The sequence below is a fragment of the Passer domesticus genome, chromosome 5 (genome assembly GCF_036417665.1).
Source record: "Passer domesticus isolate bPasDom1 chromosome 5, bPasDom1.hap1, whole genome shotgun sequence".
Classification (NCBI taxonomy): domain Eukaryota; kingdom Metazoa; phylum Chordata; class Aves; order Passeriformes; family Passeridae; genus Passer; species Passer domesticus.
The window spans coordinates 28,423,729-28,448,065 of NC_087478.1; the positions used below are offsets into that span (position 1 = coordinate 28,423,729).

The window sequence follows — 24,337 nt, forward strand, 5'->3', positions numbered from 1 at the left end:
AGAGCTCTTACTCAGAAGAGCTGAACACAGTGCTACAGGGTTATGCACCTTCTCTTTGACCCAACGAAACTTTTAGCAGCTGACTCCTCTCCAGCAGAAGAATTTGGGACTTTACCAGGCACAGGGCAGGAGAGAGCTTCCGAAAGAAGATGCTTTGGGTTTATACCTCATCAGGTAAGACTTTCTTCTTATTCCCCAGAGAGCCCAGCACAAAAGGACATATTTGCTGACGTATGTCCCTCTGCCCATGTGTTTGACTGGAAGTCAACCAGACTGCCATGTTTTACAAAGAGCTTATCTTTGGTATATATACGAAAATTGTAGTGTTAATCAGGTGATGGAACAACTAGTGCTAAGACCTTAATCAGACTTAGTAATTAAATAAATTCTGGGTTCCTTACATTTGGCAATAGACAGCAGCAGAAGGCATCTATGTGACATAACCAATGTTAGCTCTGGACCTTTAGATTCTGACATCTAAGAAATCAAGTGCACCAAGGCCCAACCTCAGGAACACTGGGTATGATATTGCTGCGTCTGTCCCACTTCTCACATATGAGCTCATTCCCCTACAGCTACACTACTTTTATTTTCAAGCACTCTATATCCTGTAGTCAGATCTTGAGAAATTCCAAGAATTTGGGCCCAGCTACCAAGTATAATTACTTCTGATGTGAAATGCAACAGGAATAAAACCAGCATTGTACCTCTGGGAAAGCATCTTTTTAAGACTAGAAATTTAAGTTCTAATATTTAGCAGTGAATCAGAATGTTAGAAAACATGTTAGAAAACACTGCCTCACTTGTAGTGAAAGTTTTGTATGCCCATGTCTACTGCTTTTCTCACTTAGGTTAACAAGACATACCAAACAATTTTTAGTTCATCCAAGTAAAACAGCAAGTCATTGACCACGGACAATGTAAACATGACAATGTTTTCACAGATGCAAGTTTCTTAGTAACTGCAGGCTTCCTTAAATGGTGTACCATATATAGAAACTGCTGACACAAAAAATAAAACATAACTACTTCAAATTTTAGAGCCTACTATCTATATACTCATCATCTTCAAATTACTGCAACCTGCCAAATGCAAAGTCATTGTACATATGCCTGTGAAGATCATATAGGTGAAGGACCCAAGTGCCTAGCCTGGCATTTTGTCTGTCTTATTCAAGGCAAACAACCAGAATTGCATCAACAATGACAGGGCAGGTTTCCAGCAGCTTACCCTTGCAGATGGTACCATTTCCCGTGTAACCCGGCTTGCAGACGCAGTTGTGCCCGCCCACGGTGTTGAAACAGAGCGCGTTCTCATCACAGTTGTGCTGGTTTGTTACACATTCGTCATGCTCTGGAAAGGGAAGCAAGAATGGGGTGGTCCTGAATTTTTAAAGTCACAACAAAGTAGGAGCTTTGTATATGTTTCCAGATTAAAAAGAGAGAAACACAGTAGCATTTACTGGCAATAGGGTGAACATGTAACCACGGAATAGCCAGGATGTCTATTTTTATCCCATACTAGTATGTGATAACTGCACTGCAGCATAATTCCACTCCCTTTAGCAGGGAGCCACCATCATTACACTTTCCATGTGGGCTACAGTATTCTCTTAAACATTTGCCGAAGAGCTGGCTAGCATACTGAAAAACCATATGCTACTTCTACTGTATAATTTATTCATGCAGGTTGATCTTATGTGGGATTCTTTGGGTTTCCTTCTGAAAGCTGACTAACGGTGTGAGACGCACGCTCCAAACTGCAAACGGCATGGTTAGCAGAAGGCAGGTCTTCAAAGTGCAGCTCCTGCTTTCCCTCCCCTCAGCCCATACAAAGCACTTTATTTAGATTAAATAAATAGCCTGGAAACAAAGGTCTGCCTGCTTTTCAAGGGGCTTCTAGCATGGCATGTCCTAGCACCAGAGTGTGATGGATGAGACTCCTCAGTCTGGTGACTAGGACATACTAGGAAATATCCCTTTTGGGAATAAATTAACAGTCTGGAGAATCTGATTTTGTGTTGGCTTGCAGTGCACTACTTAATCTGGAAAAACAAACAAAACCAAACAAACAACAACAACAAAAAACACAACAACAAAAAAAAAAACCCCACTGCTTAAGTATTTAGGTTATAGAACTTTTTAATGTTTTAGTTTGTGATTTTTAAGAAAGGGTAAATTAAATCTTAAAAAATATGCTCTAAAGCATAATTTCAAAATGATACATTAAAAGCTCTATTATTTTCAAAATGCAGTATCTTAGTCTGTAGGTGTCAAAATAAAATGCTTCCATCTTCTGGAAATACTCCTTGCATTTTTGTTAAATCAACAGTAGTCCTCTATCCACATATAATTTCAGAACCCTGAAATTTAAATTTCAGGAAAACCAGCTGTTTGGGGAATATAAAGACATCTAATTTTAATCAGCACATATGGACTAACCTGCATGTGAAGTTTTCATAGCTACCATTCTGCCCAGGGTTTAGTGAATTTTATTAGTGCAGCTTAAGACCAGTTCTGGCTATTTAGCACAAGTCTTAAATCTGGAATCAGATGCTCTTTCTTCCCCCATTTTGAGGGGGAAGACTGCTCTGAATCTTACTCTTTATAAATAATGACTGCACATATCCCACTGAGTTGTCAAGAAAATTAATTTCTTAACATTTGCAAATCACTATGGAAATTTTCAACGTGCTATTTCAATAGTGGTCATAAACTGTAGGAGTGTAAAACTGGCAGAATGACACATACCCAATCCATCAGTAGAGGTAAATTTTCCTCTAATAATGGCAAGGACCTGTTATTTAAAAGGAGGAAACTTACACCTCAATATAACTAATACATTTTAAATGCTACACAAGTTTAGTTTTATTTTTGTGGGTTTGCTGTTGTTGAGTGTTTATTTGTGTGGCTTTTAGTAACATTAACCTATGCCTCTTCTAAACAAGGACTTGTGTCTTGTATCACCAATCAAGCTCTCTTCAACCCTCACTGGATGCAGCAGAGCACAGGCTGCAGGCCTTTGCCCTCCAGCATGAGATTTAATTACTTTGCTCTCAGAAATTGTTATTGTTCACCAAATGATCCAGCCCCTTTAAAATCCACTTAACAATATTTGACTCTGACCTCCTAACATAGTGAAATCTCTTATGCTGGCTGAAACAGTATTTATGTGAAACCACTTCATAATACAAAAATAAAGTAATGGCCATGCAAATTTGGTTAACAAGTGTAATCTATATTGTAACAGTATCCTGTCTTTCTTATTTTATGTTAATATTTTGATATTACTTAAATATGGTATTTTTACTTAAATATTAATTATTTCATAATTTTTAAACAACACACAAGAAGAAAATAACTATGGGAATGCGTGAAACATTCAGCAAGCCAAAATACCCTGCAAAGCCATTATCTTGGGATCTCAGGAAAATAAATACATCACACTGGTAAACTCAGCCTAAATAACTACATTTGACAAATTAAGTATCATGCTCAAAGAAGAAGCATAGCCATCCATCTCATGCCTTAGGAATGCAGAAGCACCCCTGGCATGTACAGCAGCTCTTAACGAGGGAAAAGAGTATAGTAGAGGGCAGCAGGTGATTGCCTCCACAGAAGGAGGAAGGGCTCTGTGTGTGTGGCTGGAGCAGCTTTGAAAGCCCACTGAGGTTTGCAGGAGCAGAGCATAGAAGATCATCTGCTGAGATGTATGTCCTCCATATAAAGGGATGACTGCCACATTCGTGTGCCTTCCTAAGACTTGGTTTTCTGAGGGTAAGAAAAACTACTGAGTCTTTGAAGATGGATTTTTTTTTTTTCTTAAAGCATACAATATCAATAAAATTAACTTCCTATCAGCTAAATAGCAGGACTTGGATGCAAAGGTAATATGCCTGGTATCCTACTCTGCATAAGCTTTGGGCTTCTTATCCTCAGGTAAGAAAATTCATGGATTTTTTCTGTACAAACTGTATTGAAACAGCCATCACTTTTTCTGTGGTTATCTGCTCAAACTTTAGGTCTATTTTTATTGAAATCACATATTACTGACTAATGAAAAATTCATGGTTTGATAAATGATTCCTGGATTGAAGTTTACATGTCATTTTTAGGATGAAAATGTTTCAGAGTTAGGAGAAAATCTGTGATTCAAGTAAAGGAGATTTTTACACGACTGGAATACAAAAAAATCAGCAAAAAATGGATCAGTGGTTTTTACAATCCATCTAAAATTGTTTCTCTGTATCATCTGATTTTAGCTTCAATAACACACTTAAAACCACTTAAACACAGCGTTTCTTCATATTGCTTTCTACAGTGACACCTAACAGTGCAGACAGCTTACATTTCAGGGGTGGCTCTTTTATGGACTGCTTGCATGGTTAAACTACCTCTGAAAAAATCCTGTAGAGAAACCATGTCACTGCATCTATTCTTTCAGCACTTGGCACACTATCCACACCAATGTAGAGACCACCAGAAACAGGTTTATCACTAGTGATAACAAGACAGATTGTTCAGCTTTATTAAAACAGGAATACTTATTCTTAATAAAAAGGGTAGTGCTCTGTTCATAGTTCTTCATTAATTTATGCTTATCACTTTAGTTCCTTTTTTTAATCAAACACTTGGAAAGCCACCTTAAAGAAAAAAGAGAAAATTGCAGAGCCCAAGTTGAGCAATCTTAAACATCAAATCAGAAATGAGAGAAGCAGATAGGACCATGTATTACAAAGAAGCAAAAAATCAATTTATGAAAGAATCATTAAAAGAGAACCAGCAATATGGGTTTTAAGTTCAAAAAACCAGTCTAGAAACATTATTGACCTGATTTAGAAATGTTAAAATTTTATTTCTCAAGGCCATTTATTTCAAAAATCTTTAGAAATCATGTGACACATTTAATGAATGTTCCATACTTATTTCAATGCACACTATAATGGATATAGGAACAGGCTGGGGAAAATTGTATTATAGAGGCAAAGAAATAAAACTACTTTTGCAGAGAAATTTTAATGATTTCCCAACCTGAACTTGCATAAACACCTTGTACAAAGACCAAATGCACTAGTTTCAATGAATTCTAAAGCTTTATTATCTAATATCTCTGAAATCCATTTTGCAATGTCCAGGACTTATGCTCAGCAGACATTTATTTTCATAAATTCATAACTTCTCTGTTCTGGGAATCAAATAAAGTTTTAAATACCTTATTTATAGTGACTAAACTACCTCTGGAATGAGATCTTTCTAGATAGAGAAAAAATTTTAACTCCAAAATTTGCTATTGCCTCATGGTAAAAACAACAGTAAAAGTAAGTGCTTATGAATGTCTCATTAAATAGTTCTTGGAACACAGACAATTTTAAAAGGCAAAAATTATGTGATGATGCAATTGATTCACTTTTGCATATTTGTGTGTGCAAATACATTATATACACACAAAAATATATATACACATACATATCTATATATACAGGCACATACAGTAAAGGTGGAGAATTTTATTTTATTCTGATTTATTTTGAAATACTATTTCAGAATACTCCACATTGCTTGTTTGAGGAAAACTTTACTTCAGAAGGGTATCTAGGGTGAAGTATTGTACCCTACAAAGTGAGACTGGTGGAATAAATGAATCCAGACCCACTAGATGCTGTTATGCATCTCAATGCAGTGACAGCTGGGGACCTGTCTTTCCAAATTTGTTATCTGTGCAGAGATGATTGCTGAACTTAGTAAATTTAACATGTTGTCCACAAGGTGTGGCACCTGCCTCCTCATTCGCACTATGCAACATCAGCCCCTATCCTTGCTACTGTGTGTTTTATGACTAAAAATAGATGTCTGTATAGAATTTCCTACATGCACACTGCAAGCCTTCCCAATATTTGCCTTGTGTATCCAAATTCTGAAAAGGTCTAAGGAATAAAAATCATAAACCAATCCAATAGCAAGTAAGAATGATGACTGAGTTGCATCCCTTACTTAGGGATGAAAAATATTATGCTGGCAGTTTTCCTAAACTATCCATTAACAACACTTGAAAATAAGAGCTGAGATCATCTTCAAGGTGCAGAAATGCATAAAAGTTCCCAAAAATATAAATAGAATACATGCCTTCAATTGTAATCTTCTAACATGATACAAGAGATATTCATTGCTGAGCAAAGAACTTGTGAACCCAGATTAAATTAAAATAATTTAAATAAAGAGAATATATTAGGTATTTTTCCCTTTTGATCTCTCTGCATTCAGAAGTTGAAATTACTTTGGCCTTCTGTCTCCTTCCCATTGATTTGGTACAGAACTACAGAACCATGGTGACCAGCTGGCTATCTGATGTGGCAGTGACAACAGACAAGATTTAGCTGAATTATCAATAGCCAACACACTTAAATGCCCACTTACAGTTTATTTTAATTACAAGGGTTTTTTCCCCCACCTACCGTTCATGTACTAGACAAAAATTAGCAGCAATTATATATGTAATATGGAGGACTTACTCCATTAAGATCTTTTGAGAAATGACAGATGGTTAATCTCTTTAAGACTTCATATTAACTCATTTAAACCCTAATTGGCAGAGTTAATTTAAATCCCAGTATATCCACACTATTTTTAAAGAGCAAATGCTGTAAACTTTATTGAACTATTTGCTGGAAAGTGTCCAAAGAAGGGCACTGAAACTGGTAAAGGGACAAGAGAACAAGTCTTACGAGGATCATCTCAGGGTACTGGGATGGTTTAGCCTGAAGAAAAGGAGGCCCAGGAGGACTTTCTCCACAACCACCTGCCAGGAGGCCGTGCACAGGTGAGGGCTCGGTCTCATCTCCAAAGTAGCAGGCAATAGGATGAGAGAAACTGGCCTCAAGTTGTGCTTGGAGGTTTAGTTTGGATACTAGAAAAACACTCTTCACTGTAGGGGCTGTCAAGCACTGGAACAGGCCAGTGAAGTGTTTGAGTAACCATCCCTGGAGGCATTTAAAAGACATGTGTATGTGGCACTCAGGGACATAGTTCAGTGGTGGACTTGGCAGTGCTGGGTGGGATTTCATGATCTTAAAGGACTTTTCCAACCTAAAAGAGTCTATGATTTTATATTTTCCATATATTTATGTTAAAATTTTTGATTTATATTCCCCAATTCATTTTTTTCTATAGATATTTCTTAATTTAAATGCAAAATAAAACCTGTGTTTTAATCACTCATGGAGTTAACATCACACAGTTTACCCTTAGTTAATGCTTGAGTCATTAATCATTAATGACCACCAGCAGCTTCAGTTCAAAGCTGGGGACACCAAAGCCAGGTCTACAAGAGTTTGTTCCCCGCTAATGCTTGACTGATTTTTGTCTTCATATATTCCCATATATCCATGCTGTTCTTGTTCCTCATTTTCTAATTCTTTTTCAGTGCAGTCATAAATGACAATATCTGTAGAGCAGCTGCTTGCTCCCTTACACAGCAGGATCAGGGACTCAGAGACTCAGAAGGGCAAGAGCCATAAAACTCATGGTTTGAAACAAAAAAGGCAAGTTGATGGGTAAAAATTATGTATAATATATAAAATATATAAATATATAATATATATTATATATAATTGTTACATATAATATATAAAACATATAAAAACAGATATAATATATAAAATAAATGAAATTTTACCTATATAATATATAAAATAAAATTTCATGGCAGGCCTACCCTTATTCCCTCCATCTTCCTCTGCAGTTCTTCATTAAATCACTTCAACTTCATTAAACCCACCTAAGATTCATCCTCCTCAAAATGTGTTTTGTAATTTCCAATTTCATGGAATAATACATATTTTTACAAAATACACTCCTCTCCTGGAGACTTCTATTGCAATATTAATCAGTGTTACTCAATGTAACATCCTGTAATTTTTATACTTTTCAACTAGTTAGGCAGAGTAAATATATTAAAGAATATTTTGCCTGACAGCTAAAGTTAAAAAAGTTTTCATTTATCTCTTTCGTCTGCCATTTTCTATATTCCCTCTTCAACAGAAGAGTCTAAGAGGAGGATTTTCGAAAGCATTTAGCAGAGACACAAGTGTATCCTCTAAAGGAATGTCTGTAACTCCCACTGATTACAATGGCAGGATTGTAGCATAAATGCAAAATTATTTTGAAAATCCCACTTTAAGAGATTTCAATCTAGACCTTGACGAGGACCTTGTCACCCACTTCTTTTTGCTTTAATTCAAACTGATCTCTTAGTATCTTTCACCAGTGACATTTTAAAATGAGGTTTCTATCTTTTAAAAGATATTTCATTGAGTACACTTTCCAGACTTTCTCCACAGATTCATCTTTTTTTTCTCTTTTTTTTAATCTAGCCAGATGCATTATTTATTCCTAGGTAGATCTTAATTCCAACTTCTATTGTATACAAAACCTCCCAGACACTTATGATTAACTGATGCTTTCAATATTTTCTATTATGATGTCAAAAGTGATCATAGCAAATTCTGCATCTCTAGTGGTGCTCCTTGCTTTATTGCTAGTAGAACAGCCAGACTAGAGCTGCAAATACAATTTCCTCAGCCAACTGAAAAATGCTTATTTTAATTCTTCTAATTCCAACCTTTTTATTTACTGCTTCCTTACTAAAAGGCTCCATGTTATTACAAGTCTGCCACTAGCAACAGATACCCGTTGGATATTTGGCCTCCCTCCCACACGTATTTCTGTTACACAAATAAAAGCTGTAGAGTAACCTGACTGCTGTTGAGGCTGGCAACCTGCTGCCTGTTCTTATATTTTATTAGTAACAATTTAGAGATTACTCACATGACCAGAAGGTTCCATAAAAAACACCTCTGGATACTTTCTCAGCACAAAGTTAACAGAAGGTGGATATGCACAAAGTGATAGAAGAAAGACATCCTAGCAATCAGAACTGCAAGGGAACGGTAATGTTCTCAAAATTCTCTAGAAACAGCTGGTGCTGCTTCTATTCTTTTTGGAATAGCATTGTGGCCAGGGTTTGTCAATACATTTCAGGGGCTTCTGGAAAATCAGTTATAACATCACCATTAACCTAAGTAAGTTAACAGCACCATTACCTAATCAGCACTTGTTTGACCAGGCACCACAGTGGTGGATGAAATGCTGCTGTTGCTTTGATCCTGCTCTTGTCTGCAGAAAACTAGAGCAACTTACCTAACCATAAATGCTGAGAAAGAAAAAAAGCCCATTTGTTTCTTCTCATGCAGCAGAGAGATTCTTAATCCATGAAGTATTTCCTCTCATTTCCCTGGCAGTGCTGTGACTCAGACACTCAGATCACTCACTGTATATCAAGGACAGCACTATTTTTGATAAGACAAGATGCTTGTGCTCTGTAGGCAGAGAAGCCCTTCTTTAACTGTTGCTCACCTGATTTTGAAGAGAATTCTCTACTCAAAAACAGGGACAAAGTTTTATACTCCAGTGATGGTAAGGTAAGGCAATATTGCTGCTTTACCTTTGGTCAGCCTTGATGCCATCTCCAGTGATACAGCCAATTTTCCCTAGCATACATCCCCCTGATAGTTGACAGAGGCACACCAAAACAGCACAGCAAATGTATCCTTCATGTGCCAGCTACTTTCCCTGGCCACAAAAGCACCTGGGGAGAATGGTACAGCCAGTCCTCACCACTGTGCAGTATCAGGGAGGAGCTGACACACACACCCGGCCTTGAGAGCCGTGAAGTGCCCCTGGCTGCTGCAGCTCAGATCACCCTTGATGCCAGATGATAACCTGCAGAGCTGTCTGAACTGATTCTAACAAAAAGCTGCACAGCACAGTAAAGGAGATGCAATGAAACATGCTCTCGCCTTCCTTTCCCCACTGCTGTAATGGTATGAAACTTGACACTGGCTAACTTGTTTCACAGGTAGATTTTCCAGATAACACCATGTTTTTGTTGCCACAGTTCAATTGCTAGCACCTATCAAGCTTACAAATAATTATTTCTGTCCTTATGTGGATCATAAAATCATTAAGGTTGGAATACGTATAAGATACTTATGTGCATTTTATATTGATAAATAAATATTTGCATAAGCACATCTTAGCAAACTGTACATATCTGAAAAAAACTGCCATCAAATTTGCTACCTTATTTAAAGACACCATGAATTGTTCTAACTAGCAAAACCACAAATATGGAGTCTACAGTATTGTTCAGGTCTCAAAAAGTAAAAATATTAATTCAGAATCAACGAAGTTAAGAAGAAAGTAAAATTTGACCAGATATTCCATTTTGCTACTATTACTATCATCCCAGAATGACTCCATCTCTGTAACTCTACTTCCTTCACAAGTCTTCTCTTTGGAAAAGTTAGGATTTAAGCAGAGATGCTGTGCACAACTCTGGAGTACTTCAATCTAAGATGAAGCCCGTCCTATGGGAGGTGTATTAAGGTAAGCTTGGGGAATTCAAAGCAGACTGTAATATGTGTTCAGACTACCACCACCACCAACTTTATTTACTACTTAGGCATTGAAATGATGCAGACAAAATTTAAGTTCACCCAGTTTCACCTTCTGAAGGGTTAGGAACAAGGTAACACACTTTTTTTTCCAAATATTTGCACACTCCAAGATTTTAAAAACACTTGAAGAAATTAGAACAGATACTGTTGATGAGTGCTCAGCTTTCTAGAAATCAATCTTATCTTAAGTAACAATGGCCATTTATCCCCGCTTTGAGCAGTGTGAACCTTTAGTTTGTTTCTTTAAATGCACTGTCATTAAGAGACTCTACTACAGGTTTCCAAATCCTAAATATCAAAGTTAACACTGTGTGACAGCTGGCGTGTTCCAAACTCATCACATTTACTCGTCTGTAACAGGGTAAATGACACAATTACCTGCTGTAATTACTCTTGCTGACAATATATTTTTCCTGGTGATTGGTCTGTGTGACTCAGAGCTACTTATCTTTGCCAGTTCAGTCCAAATCTCCATTTCCATGTGACTTCGACATTAACTTACAAAGTATTTACAAATTAGTTCAAATATCTGCCAAGACAGATATTTGGGATAGTATAAATTCATCTTTTATTGCATGATTAAGCAGTCTACCACTCAATATTATTTTGCATTAGAAAATAACCATGCATGATTAAATTCTGTTCTCCATTCAAAGTAAATTGGAAGGGAGAAACACTCAAACAGGTGAATATAATGAAGGAATAAAATCTAAATAAATAAGAACATTGATTTATTTAAAAATGCTATTCCTAAAGTAAAACATGAATTGAAAAAACAAAAGGATAAAACATTAGATACTTAATTCTAATTGCTTTCTTGTGACAATTTTAAAGAACAGCTACAGAAGACAATAGCGACTTTTGATTTTGAGCAGTATGAATTACAGGCTAATCAAGTTAGCTTACTGAATGTGTTTTCTCTGGAATACCTTTTACTTTAAAAATATGAAATAGATACAATTCCTTGCACTATTTCTCCAAATAAAATATTTTAGAGGATGTGAAAAGACTGCAGCATATAACAATAGAAAGAAGCAGATACTGTCTTTTTGAGATGATTTGGAAGCTTGTCAGAATGAACACAATACTCCCACAAAAAACTCCTGTGAACCATTTAGTTGAAGCAGCTTCCTATTTTATGGCTAAGCTTGTTGAGAGAGCTCTTGGTCCTTGATAGAAACAATGATACATTCAAAGTTTTTTTGTTATCTGATGAGGTGCAGGTATGTCAATTTTTGCACAACTGACTACATGAACAGTAAAGGGCATAGTTTCAAGAAGGTAAATTGATTACCATTCCTGAAATAATTTTGATTTTCAGTTTTCTAGATTAGTCTTGAAGATGCCACAAACCCACTAGTGTTTTCCTAAAAAAAAAAAAAAAAAAAAAAAAACCAAGAAGACAGAACAGTTCTGTGAGTTTTGTGTATTGATAATGTCCTCAGGAAAAATATCAAGTATCTTCAATAGACACAGTATTTTCAGAAACATTACTTCACAAAATGCAACTTCACTAACAAAAGTGAAATTTCACCCAAACCCCTTAGGATTATATTGTACAGTAGCACAACACAGACAGCAGTGCTCCCCTTCGTATCAATGTGATTTTTTCAAGTTACTGACAATGACTTCACTGGTCTTCCTAGGGGCATTAGCAGATCACAACCCTAAGGATGGCCAACATATTATCTCAGTAGGTAGTGTTTGTTGCTTCTTGTTGAGCCACTCTTTTTGAGTGCTGTAGAGAGGTCTTGCCAAAGACTCTGTTGCCTTTATCCATTTATATGAGCTGGCAAACACTGACAGAGCAAATAGAGGAACTGAAACTACTTTTAGACAAAATCAGAAGGGCAGACTAAGTGAGAATTTAACCTGCACACCATGCATTTGTGCATGACCAACCGCAGCCTGACTGCAGAATCATCAGCGCATTTCAGTGTGAACCAGAAGTTACGTGCAAAACTAAAAATATAAGCCATTCTTTGGCACTACACATAGGAATACAGACACTGGGTAAGTCTGTGAAGTGGATAAATCCAGTATGTTTACTTTGTGCATTTCAAGGTAGACTTCAGCACAATTCTGTGTGCAAAGAAGGACTAGGAAGGATGCAACTCCTGCTGTGGTCAAGGGGTCTCTACTACAAGAAAGCAGTTTGGTATGGTGAAGTACAAGGTTTTGTAAGTTGATAATCATCAGTCCAAAAGACTGACAAAAGGTAGCAATATTGATAGAGAATTTTTGCAGAGACAAACTGTCAAAGAAGATGACATACTAAATTGCAATGACTGACAGTATAAAACAGGAATTAAGGAAATAGTCTTCCATTATCATCAAGTAGATTAATCTCTCACACATTTCATGAAAAACAAAGGACACTTAGGAGTCAATGATTGTGAGGTATGCCATGTGGCATGCAGTAGGAATCAAACGGTAAAGAATTAAAGGTTTCTATGCCCACAGATTGTCTGAACTGAAATAATTCAGAAATTCCTCTCTAGCAAAACAGGAGTCTTCCATATTCATTCAAAGAAAAAACTTCCAACTATAATATTAAAAGAAAAGGCTTCTGAAGCTCTGGACAATATTAAAAAATATTAAGTCTCCCCTTACCAGTGTTGGAAGTTAGCTTTCTTACCCTCTGTCTTTTCTAAAAACTGTGTTATCGTAGATTGGAAATGGTTTTTGACAGTAGAATGCCAAAAGACAGACATGATACCCATATACTGCCAGCAGTATCCACTACCCTTAAACCCCAGCTAAATGGTATCATGGGTGTAAACAACTCATTTTACTGTGAATGTGTAGAAAACCACTGGCTTCAATGCAGCATGATCACATAACCTTAAATAACCCCACTGTTCCTTTTTTTAAAAACTGCCTTGCCCCATGCAGTAGCTCGTCTCTCACTGACCTTGGCTGGAGTCCCTCTGAAAGCAGGCAACACTCTCCCAGCATGAGGCAATCACCAGCTGGCTCAGACATGATAGATGTGAGCCATCCAACTTCCCTCACTTCTGGCTTGCTCAGTGAGACAGCAGCAGATTCCCATCTCCTGAGCCAGAAAGATCCTTATGACTTCTAACAAACTGTCCTCAAGGCTGCCTACTGTGTTTCCTAATCTTTGCAGTCTATCTGTCACAGCCTGTGATCATCCACAGGAGGACAGGCCAGGGGAGGTCCAGCTGTGAAGGGATATCACGCTGCAGTGAATCAAGGTCTTGGGTTTGATCTGCTAATCCTGTAGTGGATTGCCTCGAATCTGTAAATAGACAACTGAGGTCCAGCTGAATTCTTGACCTCTGTTGATTAGAATGTGAGCCTAGACAAAAAGATGTACATTAGGGTGTCTTAATTGCAAAATAAATACCACCTCTTTCATCAACATCAGTAAAATTCTAACATAAAGTATCAACGGAATTAGCTTAGGAATTAATAATTCATTTAGTGCTGCACGATTTGTCAGATTTTCTATTTTTTACAATATACCGTGTTAATTTTGCTATACTCCTACACTTCTCCTTTCCAATCATATTGCACTGACACAGCACATAACTGCACTGTAGAAGCTGACGAGGGATGCTGAGTGATTGAAAAGCTGTAGAGCGCTTCAGAACACTGAGAAAAAGGAGGTACACTGGATGTCTGTTCTAATGCTGTGATAAAAATATCAAGCAATGTCAATGCTTGGAAATATTGTAATTTCAATTCTTTACATTAAAAAAAAAGTTTCACTCTTTTCTGAGTTAGTTGTAAGTTGAGTATATTCTCAAGTTGGTATCTAGAACTCCTTTAATATACTGAAAAAATCCTCATTGCACAAAGAATGCAAAATATATTCCTTGTAGAACAAAATAATCAATTCTGATGTATGCTTCTGCAGAAAGACCAATTTTCAACCAAATACAGAAATTGTAGAAATGCAAAATAGAGGCTGCTTTTGATATAATACCATTTACCAACCTTTGTTCCCAAGGCCAATAGGGAATCCTTGCTATATAATGCATTGATAGGTACATAGATAAGCACATACACGCACACACACATTTCAAATATATATATTTGGTAAAAAAATGATTCATGTAAAATAATTAAGTATTTAGTACTGAAAATCATGCATTTGCATCTTTGTCAAGGGAATACATTTTCTGTTTAACAACTCAAATAATTTTCTACCAAGGACCCTTTAAAAATGCGTTGGATTTTGATCAGCAGAGAAATCCATCCCGCTATAATTGCATAGCCAGATGAACAGTTGTCATGAACTGGGTCAGTAACCAAGGAGAAGATGGGACCTAAAAAGTATCCTCTAGAAAAAAAAAAAAAGTTCTCATTCCAAGTTGAAACAGACTCCAAACTAAGTTGCCAAGGATAACCTGATTCAGTCCAAATAAAGCATAATTGAGTTCAGTTGTATAAGATACAGCAGATATATAAAAATTACTTGTGTTGTTATCTTAGCAATGTGGTCTCATAGCAACAAGCTCAGTCTGAGCGATCATTCCTTTATTAGCTTTGTGAATTATCGTACCACTAGAAAGTGGATATTGGAGAGAATTTATCCTCAAAGAAGATTGAGAGCTTTGTGTAGGCTGACATACTATAAAGCAGAATGAAAACTGGGCCAAGTAATAGAAACCAGAATCAAATAGGCTTTGAGTTAAAAATGCTCCATGCACACAAGCTGATTTCTACAGTGCTTATTAGCAATAGCAACCCTGGCAGTATAGTTGGACACCATCACCTCTGAGGAGTTTTCATTGCTGTGTGATAATGCATGTACACATTACTTCTAACATAACTGGGGTGGGGGTGTAACCAAAACTGGAGATGGGGAGACAGATGGTTCATTTGCCCACATCATACATTCTCCAGTGGTTTGCTGACTAAAACATTTCCTTACTCGAGCCGTGGTACTTCAGTACAGTGATGTTAGAACCAGCCCGTCAGTATGCTTGTTTATTGTTCTGTCCCTTGCACCTACTGAGCAATTATTCTGCTTTTATTTAAGCACTGTCAATGAACTCAGCTTCTCTATAAGCTGCAGAACTTGAGGAAAACTTGAATGTTGCAGAATTCATCAAAAATAAGTCAAGGGAAATAAACAGGAAGAAATTAGCTTTTTTATTGTTATCAAGTCTCACATTACAGCATTTTCATGTAGCCAAGCTGGGACACTATAAGCCTATGACTCCTCTGAGGTAACATTCTATTTTTTTAACTTCTTTGCAGCAGTGAAGGGTAAAGGGCATACAGCAGTGCTGAATGAAGTTGAGACCATATTTAGTCACTTATTAAAATGTGGTTTCATTTACCAAGGTACTAAGCACTATCAGTTCTTATTATCTTCAGGATGACTTGTGGATACACTCATGTGTCTGAAAAAGCAGGCAATTTTTATACTTTAACTTATGACAAGCACACAGCTTTAAACAGAAGATGGATTACTTCATTCAGCTCTGGATTACTTCAGTCTTACCCTAGTTATTTGTCCATGGAAACACAGATAACTACATTACTCTTAGAAGACATTAGAGTTGGTGCTAAAACACAGCACACATGCCTCACCTGTAAGCTAGATTTATCATTTTAAATACATAAAGGTATTTGTTTTCACTTTTCAGAACTCATTTGTGGGATCTGAAATGTTCATTTGGAAAAAAAAAGTAGCAATACATGATATTGGAAAATACCCACACTTCACAGCTAGCTGAAATCTTACCAATGTACACTGGTACAAAAACATTTTCCACCCCACATCAGAACTCAGAAATGAACTTTTCTTGAACATGTGAATTGGTTCAGGAATTAAGGGAATAAAGATGGATTTTACCTTCAGCATTCTCACAAGAAATTCAACAAAACTTTTTCTCAAATCTCCCTGCCATTAAACTTCACTTCTACTGCACAGTATAGAAAAAAGTATGAGATTTCTCTGACTGTTTATGTCTCAAACAATTGATGGATTTATAAGTCAAAAATAAACCAATGAAATCTGAACAGAAGCCCAGAGGCAGATGCGCTTTTATGAACTTGAGTTTCTAGATGCCAAGAAGAATCATTTTTCCAAAGTGTGTCAGAGTACTATGTTAATAAAAAAATCCCAGGTGACAGGGATTGTATTTCCCCTCAAAAACAAATGTAGCTTGCAAGAAACAGATAACAACAGAGCAAAAAGCTGAAGTCATGATAATCTGGTCATCTGAATTACAAATGGTATGAGCTGTAATTCCAATGAAATTGCAGGTCCTTATAACTGGAATTTTAAAGTCCTTCCAGATACCAGACTGCTGGTTCCCAAAGTGGAGGAACCTGCACTTAGGAGAGAAGGATGGGCTGCATTTGCACTGCAAAGACGGCACCTCTGTTTTCTCATAAGCACCCTCAGGAGAGTTAGACTGTAAACAAAGCATTAATGAAGGAAAAGGAGGCACGACCCAAACTTTGGCTGCAGAAGATATGGGGAAAAAAAAAAAAAGGAGCAAAATACCAAATCAAAAGGTATCTTTCTTAAGCAAGGACATCACTAGGATTAGCTGAAATCCAAGCAGATGTGTAGGTTGTTTATAAGTCACAGATAGCTAGAAGAATAGAGCCAAACAGGAGAGCTTAGGAAAGACAGTTTTGATTACTATGGGCAAAGCAAATGTAAAATAAATCTTACTGATGGAGCCAGTAAGAAAAAATTAATGGCTGCATGCAAAAAATGGCAGAAAGGTGGACGAGAGAGTATCAGACACATGAGAGATGAATGGGCTAAGCATGGCAATCAGTTCTCTATGCATTTTGTCAAGGTGAATTTTTCCAGTCATCCCACAGGATCATTAGAGAGTAAAGAATATGGGTCAGACTTGAAAAACTAATGTCAAAAGGTACTGGCCACGTATCTGCAGGCTGGTACTTTCCCCTACATTTTCCTCTTACTACTGAAAACTCCCAAGTAATTAATTATTAATTAGTATTACTGTTATCATAATCCCTACTTTATGCACATTCATCATTGTTATGCAGATAAATGTGTAGTTTTCTCCTTAAATCTTTTCCATATGTCAAATCAATCTCCCCAGACTCTTAATTATTTTAATGTTGATCTTGGAATTCCTTCCAATTTGCAACCGATTTGTGATTTAATTTGATTTGCAAAATACGCAGAGCTGTCAGTATTCCCAAGAATTAACATTTCAGGTGTCACTCAACTTACAACAACCACATTTCTTGGTAATTTATGTGAAAACTATTATTAGACTTCAGTTTACTGTGAAAGGCTATCTCAGAAAAAAAATTAAACGCTGCTGAATACACTGACACCATTTGCAGGAAAATGTTGTTAGGAAAATCTCTGAGACTCAAAGACACATAGGCTAGGGCAGAGGAGGAAGCAGGTCCAGCTGGATACAGCTAGTTATTGCCTGGTGAATTCAACATACTCCTCATTGCTTTGAGTAGGTTTTTCCATATGACCAAGTCAAAAAGACCAAAGTTGTGAGCTTTGAGCAACCTGATCTAGTGGAAACTGTCCCTTCCCATAGCAGAAGGGTGGAACTTTCAAAAGTTTTAAAAGTCCCTTCCAACCCAAATCATTCTCTGATTCCATGACTCTAACAAACTACTTAATCTCTTCTATTTTGACTCTGAAGAAAAAAAAAAAAAAACAAATGTACCCAATATTCATTCTCATAGTGATGAGACGCTATATAAAAATCCTCCATTTTCTTTAAATGTCAGAAAACAAACCCAGGAGCATGATGGCACCAGGCTATAATGCACAGTAATGGTCTCACAGACTTGAAATCGCCATTTGGTTTGCCAAATACCAGCATGACTTGGGTAAAGTTAAAATTAAAAAGAAAGACAAAATAATCTGAAATGGATTGACAAAAGTGGCTATAAAAAAATGTTATATGGTCTGCAGACTTAAAACACTTATGAGCATCCAGTTCCACATGTGGCAGTAGTCCCACACAGATCAGATGGACATCATTGCTAATGTGGCCAGAGCATGCTTGGAAGAAGTAGCCCACAATTTGCAACCTGCCTGGTGTGCTTTTAATAATTAATCCGTTAAGAATTCACGTGTGTTTTCCGCCAAAGTACAGCACAATTGCAAAGTCTCACTGGTGTCTAGGTACACTTCTCTCAAAAAAATCCCAAAACCAAATCCTAACAAACCATAAAACACAAACAGAAAAAAAAAAAACACTACCAGAAATATATAATACATAATTTCGTTAACCTCAGAAAACAGCATGTGCAAACATTAATTCAAAGATTCTGGCTTCTATCCTAACACTTATATGCCTTTCTTCCAGTCAGTTGTTTATCATCTTGCCCAAACCACATGCACAGGGAGAACTGAATATACTATCCTAAGTTGCTCCTGGAGAGCACCCACACCTGCCCCTCCAGTACCACCAAAGGTGAAACATAAGACAGCCCCTGGGGAGGAGGTCTCTGGGAGGGGGGCATTGTTGCCGTCTTGCTGCAAAGGTTTCATACCTTCCCGGTGGTTTCTCAGGGGCAGCTCCTCACAGCACTGACTCCTTCTTCTCAGCACAGGCAACAAACTCCATCTCTCCACTCAATCAGCCAACCTGCTCTTTTGTAATACCCCTCTTAACTAGATCCAGCTGTGGCCTATTAAGGGCAGGCTTGTTCTTAATCCTTGATAATTAGCACAGCTGTAACTCCTTAGGGGCCAGATTACCTTCACCACTGTCTCTATTCTCCTACCTTTTATCTAACCACAGGGCATCAGCTGCATTACCTCACCCACATCATCTCAGTGACTCCAAACCCCAGGAGAGGCAGAGCACACCACCAGCACTTCCATCAGAGCAACTTCCCCCTTTCATGACAAATGAAAAGCACAAAAATAAATAAAAGGTGGCTCATGATTTTGCACATAAAGAGAGCCTTAAAAGTCACCTAGGGCTCAGAAAATCCATGGCTTCTCCAGATCAGGAAATGAACTTTCTTTTGCCTTAAATATAGTCTCCAGAGGAGGCACTAAGTCTCACAGGATCTTGCATCTTCTATTCAATTCTTGCTGGGTTACTCAGGTGAGTGGTCCCAATGGAGAAAACTAAAGACAATTGTTGAGACCAAACATGATTGACCACTAACTGTGGCTGGTATGAACTCTTCATTGTTAGAGCCAAGTGTGAAAAAGAGAGCTCTCATCTCTCCTTTCCTATCCTCTCCCACAGTAAATTGTGGAGGAAAAGACATCCACTATGCTGCTCAGAGCAATGCTACCAGCTGAAAATTACAAAGCAGCCTGAAACAGTCGAGGTGACCCTGGGTTCTTCCTTGTTTCCAGAAGTAAAACTTTCTTTTTAAAGCCAAAAAAACAGTACATGCATTTCTGTAATCCCATGCAAAGTAAAGATGTGAATATTATTATTTCAGGAAATAATTAAAGCATCCTGATCAAATCCCAGCCAAGAGTGACAGTGCAGCAGCATACAAGTGCAGATATAAAATGATCCCAGCAGAGACTCATACCATTATCTACCTTCCTTCCCCTGGCACAAGACCATTACATTCAAGGTTCTGGAAAGCAAAATGGAAAGGGAATGAGACAATATCATTGTAGGATACCAAAGCATGGTATCCCAGGGCATATTTTTATGACTTTAATTTGCAGTTTGTGCACCCATTTGGCATATGGGTGCAACTTAGAAGTCATCTCTCCCTCTCATACCGATGATTGATTTCTGAACATAAAAATCAGTCATGAACAACAGATTTCTGTGTAAACACGGTTGTGACTAACTCAATCTAACCCTGAGAATCTTGGTTCTGCTATGAATACAAATAATACCTGAAACTGATGTCTTCATTACATCCTTTGTTGTGAAAATAAAAATGTAATTCAGATCTATTGTAAAACTTGCAATAAACATGCCAGGACAAAAGAAACTGGAGCTGTTTTGGAAGCAGCTATAGGCTGTCTAAATCAGTCTTTTGTGTGCACGACTCTGACAGAGATAGATAGCACAGATTTCTTTTCAAATGTCTTGTACAGGAGAAAAACTCTTCAATGTCAGTGATTTTATAGCTCTTTTCTATTTTGATCAATGACTGCTAAATTATATGTACATTCATAGGATGGAACAAATAAGGTCTGCCACCAAGTTGTGGACATCACTTACATCATAAAATGCCTAATCAAGGTCCCCATATAATTTTTCAACATCTTCACTATCCTGTGCAAAAAATGACATATTAATGCCAAGCTACAGGATAGTTTTTTTCCTCCTTAGTAATATTCCAAAGGATGTGTTACCAGAGCCTTCCTCTCCAGTTTACAGTGTCAGCTATCTTATGCACAACTACAATTCCATAACTGGATTCAATTACACAGCATTACAAGAAACTGTGACCTGAAATATATTTTAAAAACTTTAACACTTAGTAACACAAAGGGTCAATTGTTGCTTGTTTCCCCTGTTCTTGTTATTTCTGAACTCCTCCTCAGTTTCTTTGATATTTCAGCTGGCAAGTTAAACCTAGAATTGCCAAGAAGGCAAACAGAGACTTGCTAAGAACTTTAAACTCTGCAGAGGGAAAAAGAGGGTTGAATAACTAATACATTTATTGCAAACATTGACAAAATTCAAAGTGCACTGGACTCTGTACATGAGCACTGAGAGATTTGGACAGAAGCGCATACTATACAATCCCACCAACATAGCCCTGAATACATATTAATTAATTAACCAGTGCCTCCACCAGAGGTGCTCACATAATAGTTGCAGAACTGGAAAAAATAATGCAGTTATTTTGTGACATATACACTTTATGATGTTAGGCTGCCATTCAATGAATTTCTATCATCCAGTAGGGACTGTATCCTAATGGTTGCCTGTATCCAAAATCCAATATGTAAAATTTAGCTCCAGAAAAACTCTAGGTCCCAAATAATAGTAAGTGGCCTTGCTCATACATACAGAGTCTTTGACATGCATACACAGCATGACTTACAGTTCAGATGGCCTAGCAGGTCTTAAGATTTGAAATCTTACAAAACTTTTTCATCTATTTCCCTTTTTTTAGCATTGGCTTTTCCCAGCTTGATTGAAAAAGATGGAAAAAAATAATTCATTTTGGTCACCCAGGCTGATTTCACAGGAAACTACGATTTACAAATGTGGAACCACATTGAGTTTGGAGTATGAGATCTAAAATGGATTTCCAACACCTTTTACAGAAGTTTGACTGTCTAGTGCTCTTATCTACTCCGTATTTCATAACAGTATGTTACATCAAGTATGAGGGATGCAATGTGAGCGCCCTCAAGAACTACCTTTATTACATTTATAGGCATACAGTGCCCCTGCAAAGTTGGTGATGCTTTACCATTTGCAAAGTTCAATCACAACAGTAAGTTAAGGGAAGCCAAGCAGAAAAAGTATCACACGGATTTAGAAACAGTCAGTCCTAAAATAATCCCAATATTCACACTCAGGAGGTAGTGAAACAATTTCTTTACTCAGTGGAGAGTGTGGAAAATGTAAGAGAATGATCAGAAACATACTGGCTGCTTCAGAAAGGACCTGCTGAGGGCAGGCTTTATAGCTTGGGCCTTCAAGAAGTGGTCTTACTGCAGTAAAACAGTGCTTGCCAATGTCTGAGAGGAATGACAAGTACAGGTAAGACAGCACTCATAAAAATCACAAGTATGTGATTTGAAATCCATGTCCCTGGGTGTTGTGCATGTTCAGGCAAGGAAGTCATGCCAGTTCATGAAGAAGCTGTTACTGTACCAAGACATATCATTGATGCTAAAAACCAAGACCCAATGGACAGAAGAAAATCAGAAATGAACTTCACAGTGCTGCCTTCACATTCCAAATATTCTCATACATTTATAGCCCATTTCTGTTATACAATACAAACTTCAAGAAAGCGTTCCTGAAAAAATGTGGCCCTGTATAGAAAAAGCTAATTTGTTACCCTGAACACACAAAATAGGGATACTATTTTTTTCACTGAGTAAACACGTCACATCATCAATTCACATTTTCTTTATGTATGTTGTAGAAAAAAGTACAGTAACACAGAGTCAGCCTGGGTCTGATACAGAAGGTTGTTTTAGATGTCCAGTGTTCATTCCATAACCCTAAATTACCTTGCAATAAAAGAAGAGTAGAAGACAAAAAGTGACTATGAACCAAACACATCCACTGGCAGTAGAGCAAAAAGGGAAAATACAGAGGTAAGACTGACCATGTTGTCCAGTGGTTCATGGCAAGCAGAACTCCTGCCCTCTGAACTTGGGAGAACTGAGCCTGGAGAATCCATAATGAGGGCACAGCCACTCTTAATATGTAGCAAATTTAACTCCATCCAAAGTTTTCAGAAGAATTACTATACTCCAAGAGAAGCTGTACTGGTATGGAAATGAAAACCGAGTAAAACAGCACTATTTTCACTCACTTCTTTTCCTCTTGTCGCCTCCCTTCACCTTTTTAATCAGCACCCAAAACAGTGCAGACCCATAATATAATCCAGCCTACTTTACAATTTCAGCCAAACAATATGACCTACACATAATCTGTAAAATGCATTAGCTTTTTTGTACCAGATTTTGGTGTTTATTCTGTATAACATTTCATTTAGATGTTCTGTGACTCAAAAAAAGATTATATTTAGAAGAATCATATCAGTACTCCTAAATACCACCATGCTGTTATTTCCTTCCAGAAATACACAGCTCTTACCTGTACACGAATAATCATCAATGCGAATATATCCAGTTTTGCAGACACACATGAAGGATCCTGGTGTGTTTACACACATGGTGTTCTCACGACAGTAGTGCCGTCCTTCAGCACACTCATCAATATCTGTGAACAAGGCAAACAGGAACACCAGTCAAATTCAGCAGTTATTTTTTGCAATCTCTCAATACGCTGTTGGTTCACTTCCCTCAGTAGTGGACTAGACTAAAGAGTTACTTAAATGCCACTGCATTTTGAAAAGCTTTTTGGCTTTCTCCTTTAAAAATAAAAAACTGCTTGAAATATTCAAACAAGAGAAGCACCAGGAGTTCCTGTGAACAGCTGTTAGTGGAGTTACAAAGAAGATTACACTGGCTTACATCTTTCCTTTTGAAGTACCTCTGATGTTATTCCTATGCTTTAAATAGAACAGGGGAAAAAAACCCCATAGTCCCAAACAACTGAGTAATGACCTCAGCACTGCAATGGCATCCATTACTGCACCCTGTGCAGTCACCTCAGTCATCAGTACATAAAACACACAACTATATGCACACTACGTGCCTTTGATCTAACAGGAACTATTGTTTAGGAAGAAACTGTAAGGAACACAGTAAGATCTGAAAAGACCCTGAAACTTAGTATAGATTTTTTTTAAAACGATAAAGTAGTCAATCAGTATTTTTAATATATTTAAACACATATATCTGTACCTGCTAATATCTACAAATATACACACTGTAGCTGAAAGGAAACTGTGAGAATCTCATTCATATAAAGATCTGCTCTGACAGAACAAAATGCAACTTGATATAATACTTCTTGGGGCAGAACACCTGTTGCAGTATAAGGTTCTAGAGCAAATTCCCAACAAATATAACTGTAGGCATGGAATTCAAAACTTAATTTGTTTTGGTACTCTCTTGGGCTTCAAAATTATACATATTTCTTGTATCAGGTTACAATTCAATGGTAAGACAGAGAAAGCACTACAAATAACAAAAAACCTTCTGCATAATATTATTATACTGCAAAAAAAGAAAAGCTATATTAATATGGAAGTGGTCAGTACCACACTGTTCCTGTAAGAGTAATAAT

The 24,337-nt window shown here is 37.2% G+C and overlaps 1 protein-coding gene across 2 annotated transcripts in view; it reads right to left on the reverse strand.

Annotated features, from left to right (window-relative positions):
- Nucleotides 1-24,337, reverse strand: part of NELL2 (neural EGFL like 2) — a 132,633-nt gene that overhangs the window by 37,288 nt on the left and 71,008 nt on the right. For both annotated transcript variants that reach the window (XM_064422490.1, XM_064422491.1), the window contains exons 13-14: nucleotides 23,240-23,365; nucleotides 1,232-1,354 (exon numbers count right to left, since the gene is read on the reverse strand). In XM_064422490.1, the coding sequence (XP_064278560.1) occupies nucleotides 1,232-1,354; nucleotides 23,240-23,365 (249 nt within the window). The remainder of the gene's footprint in view (nucleotides 1-1,231; nucleotides 1,355-23,239; nucleotides 23,366-24,337) is intronic.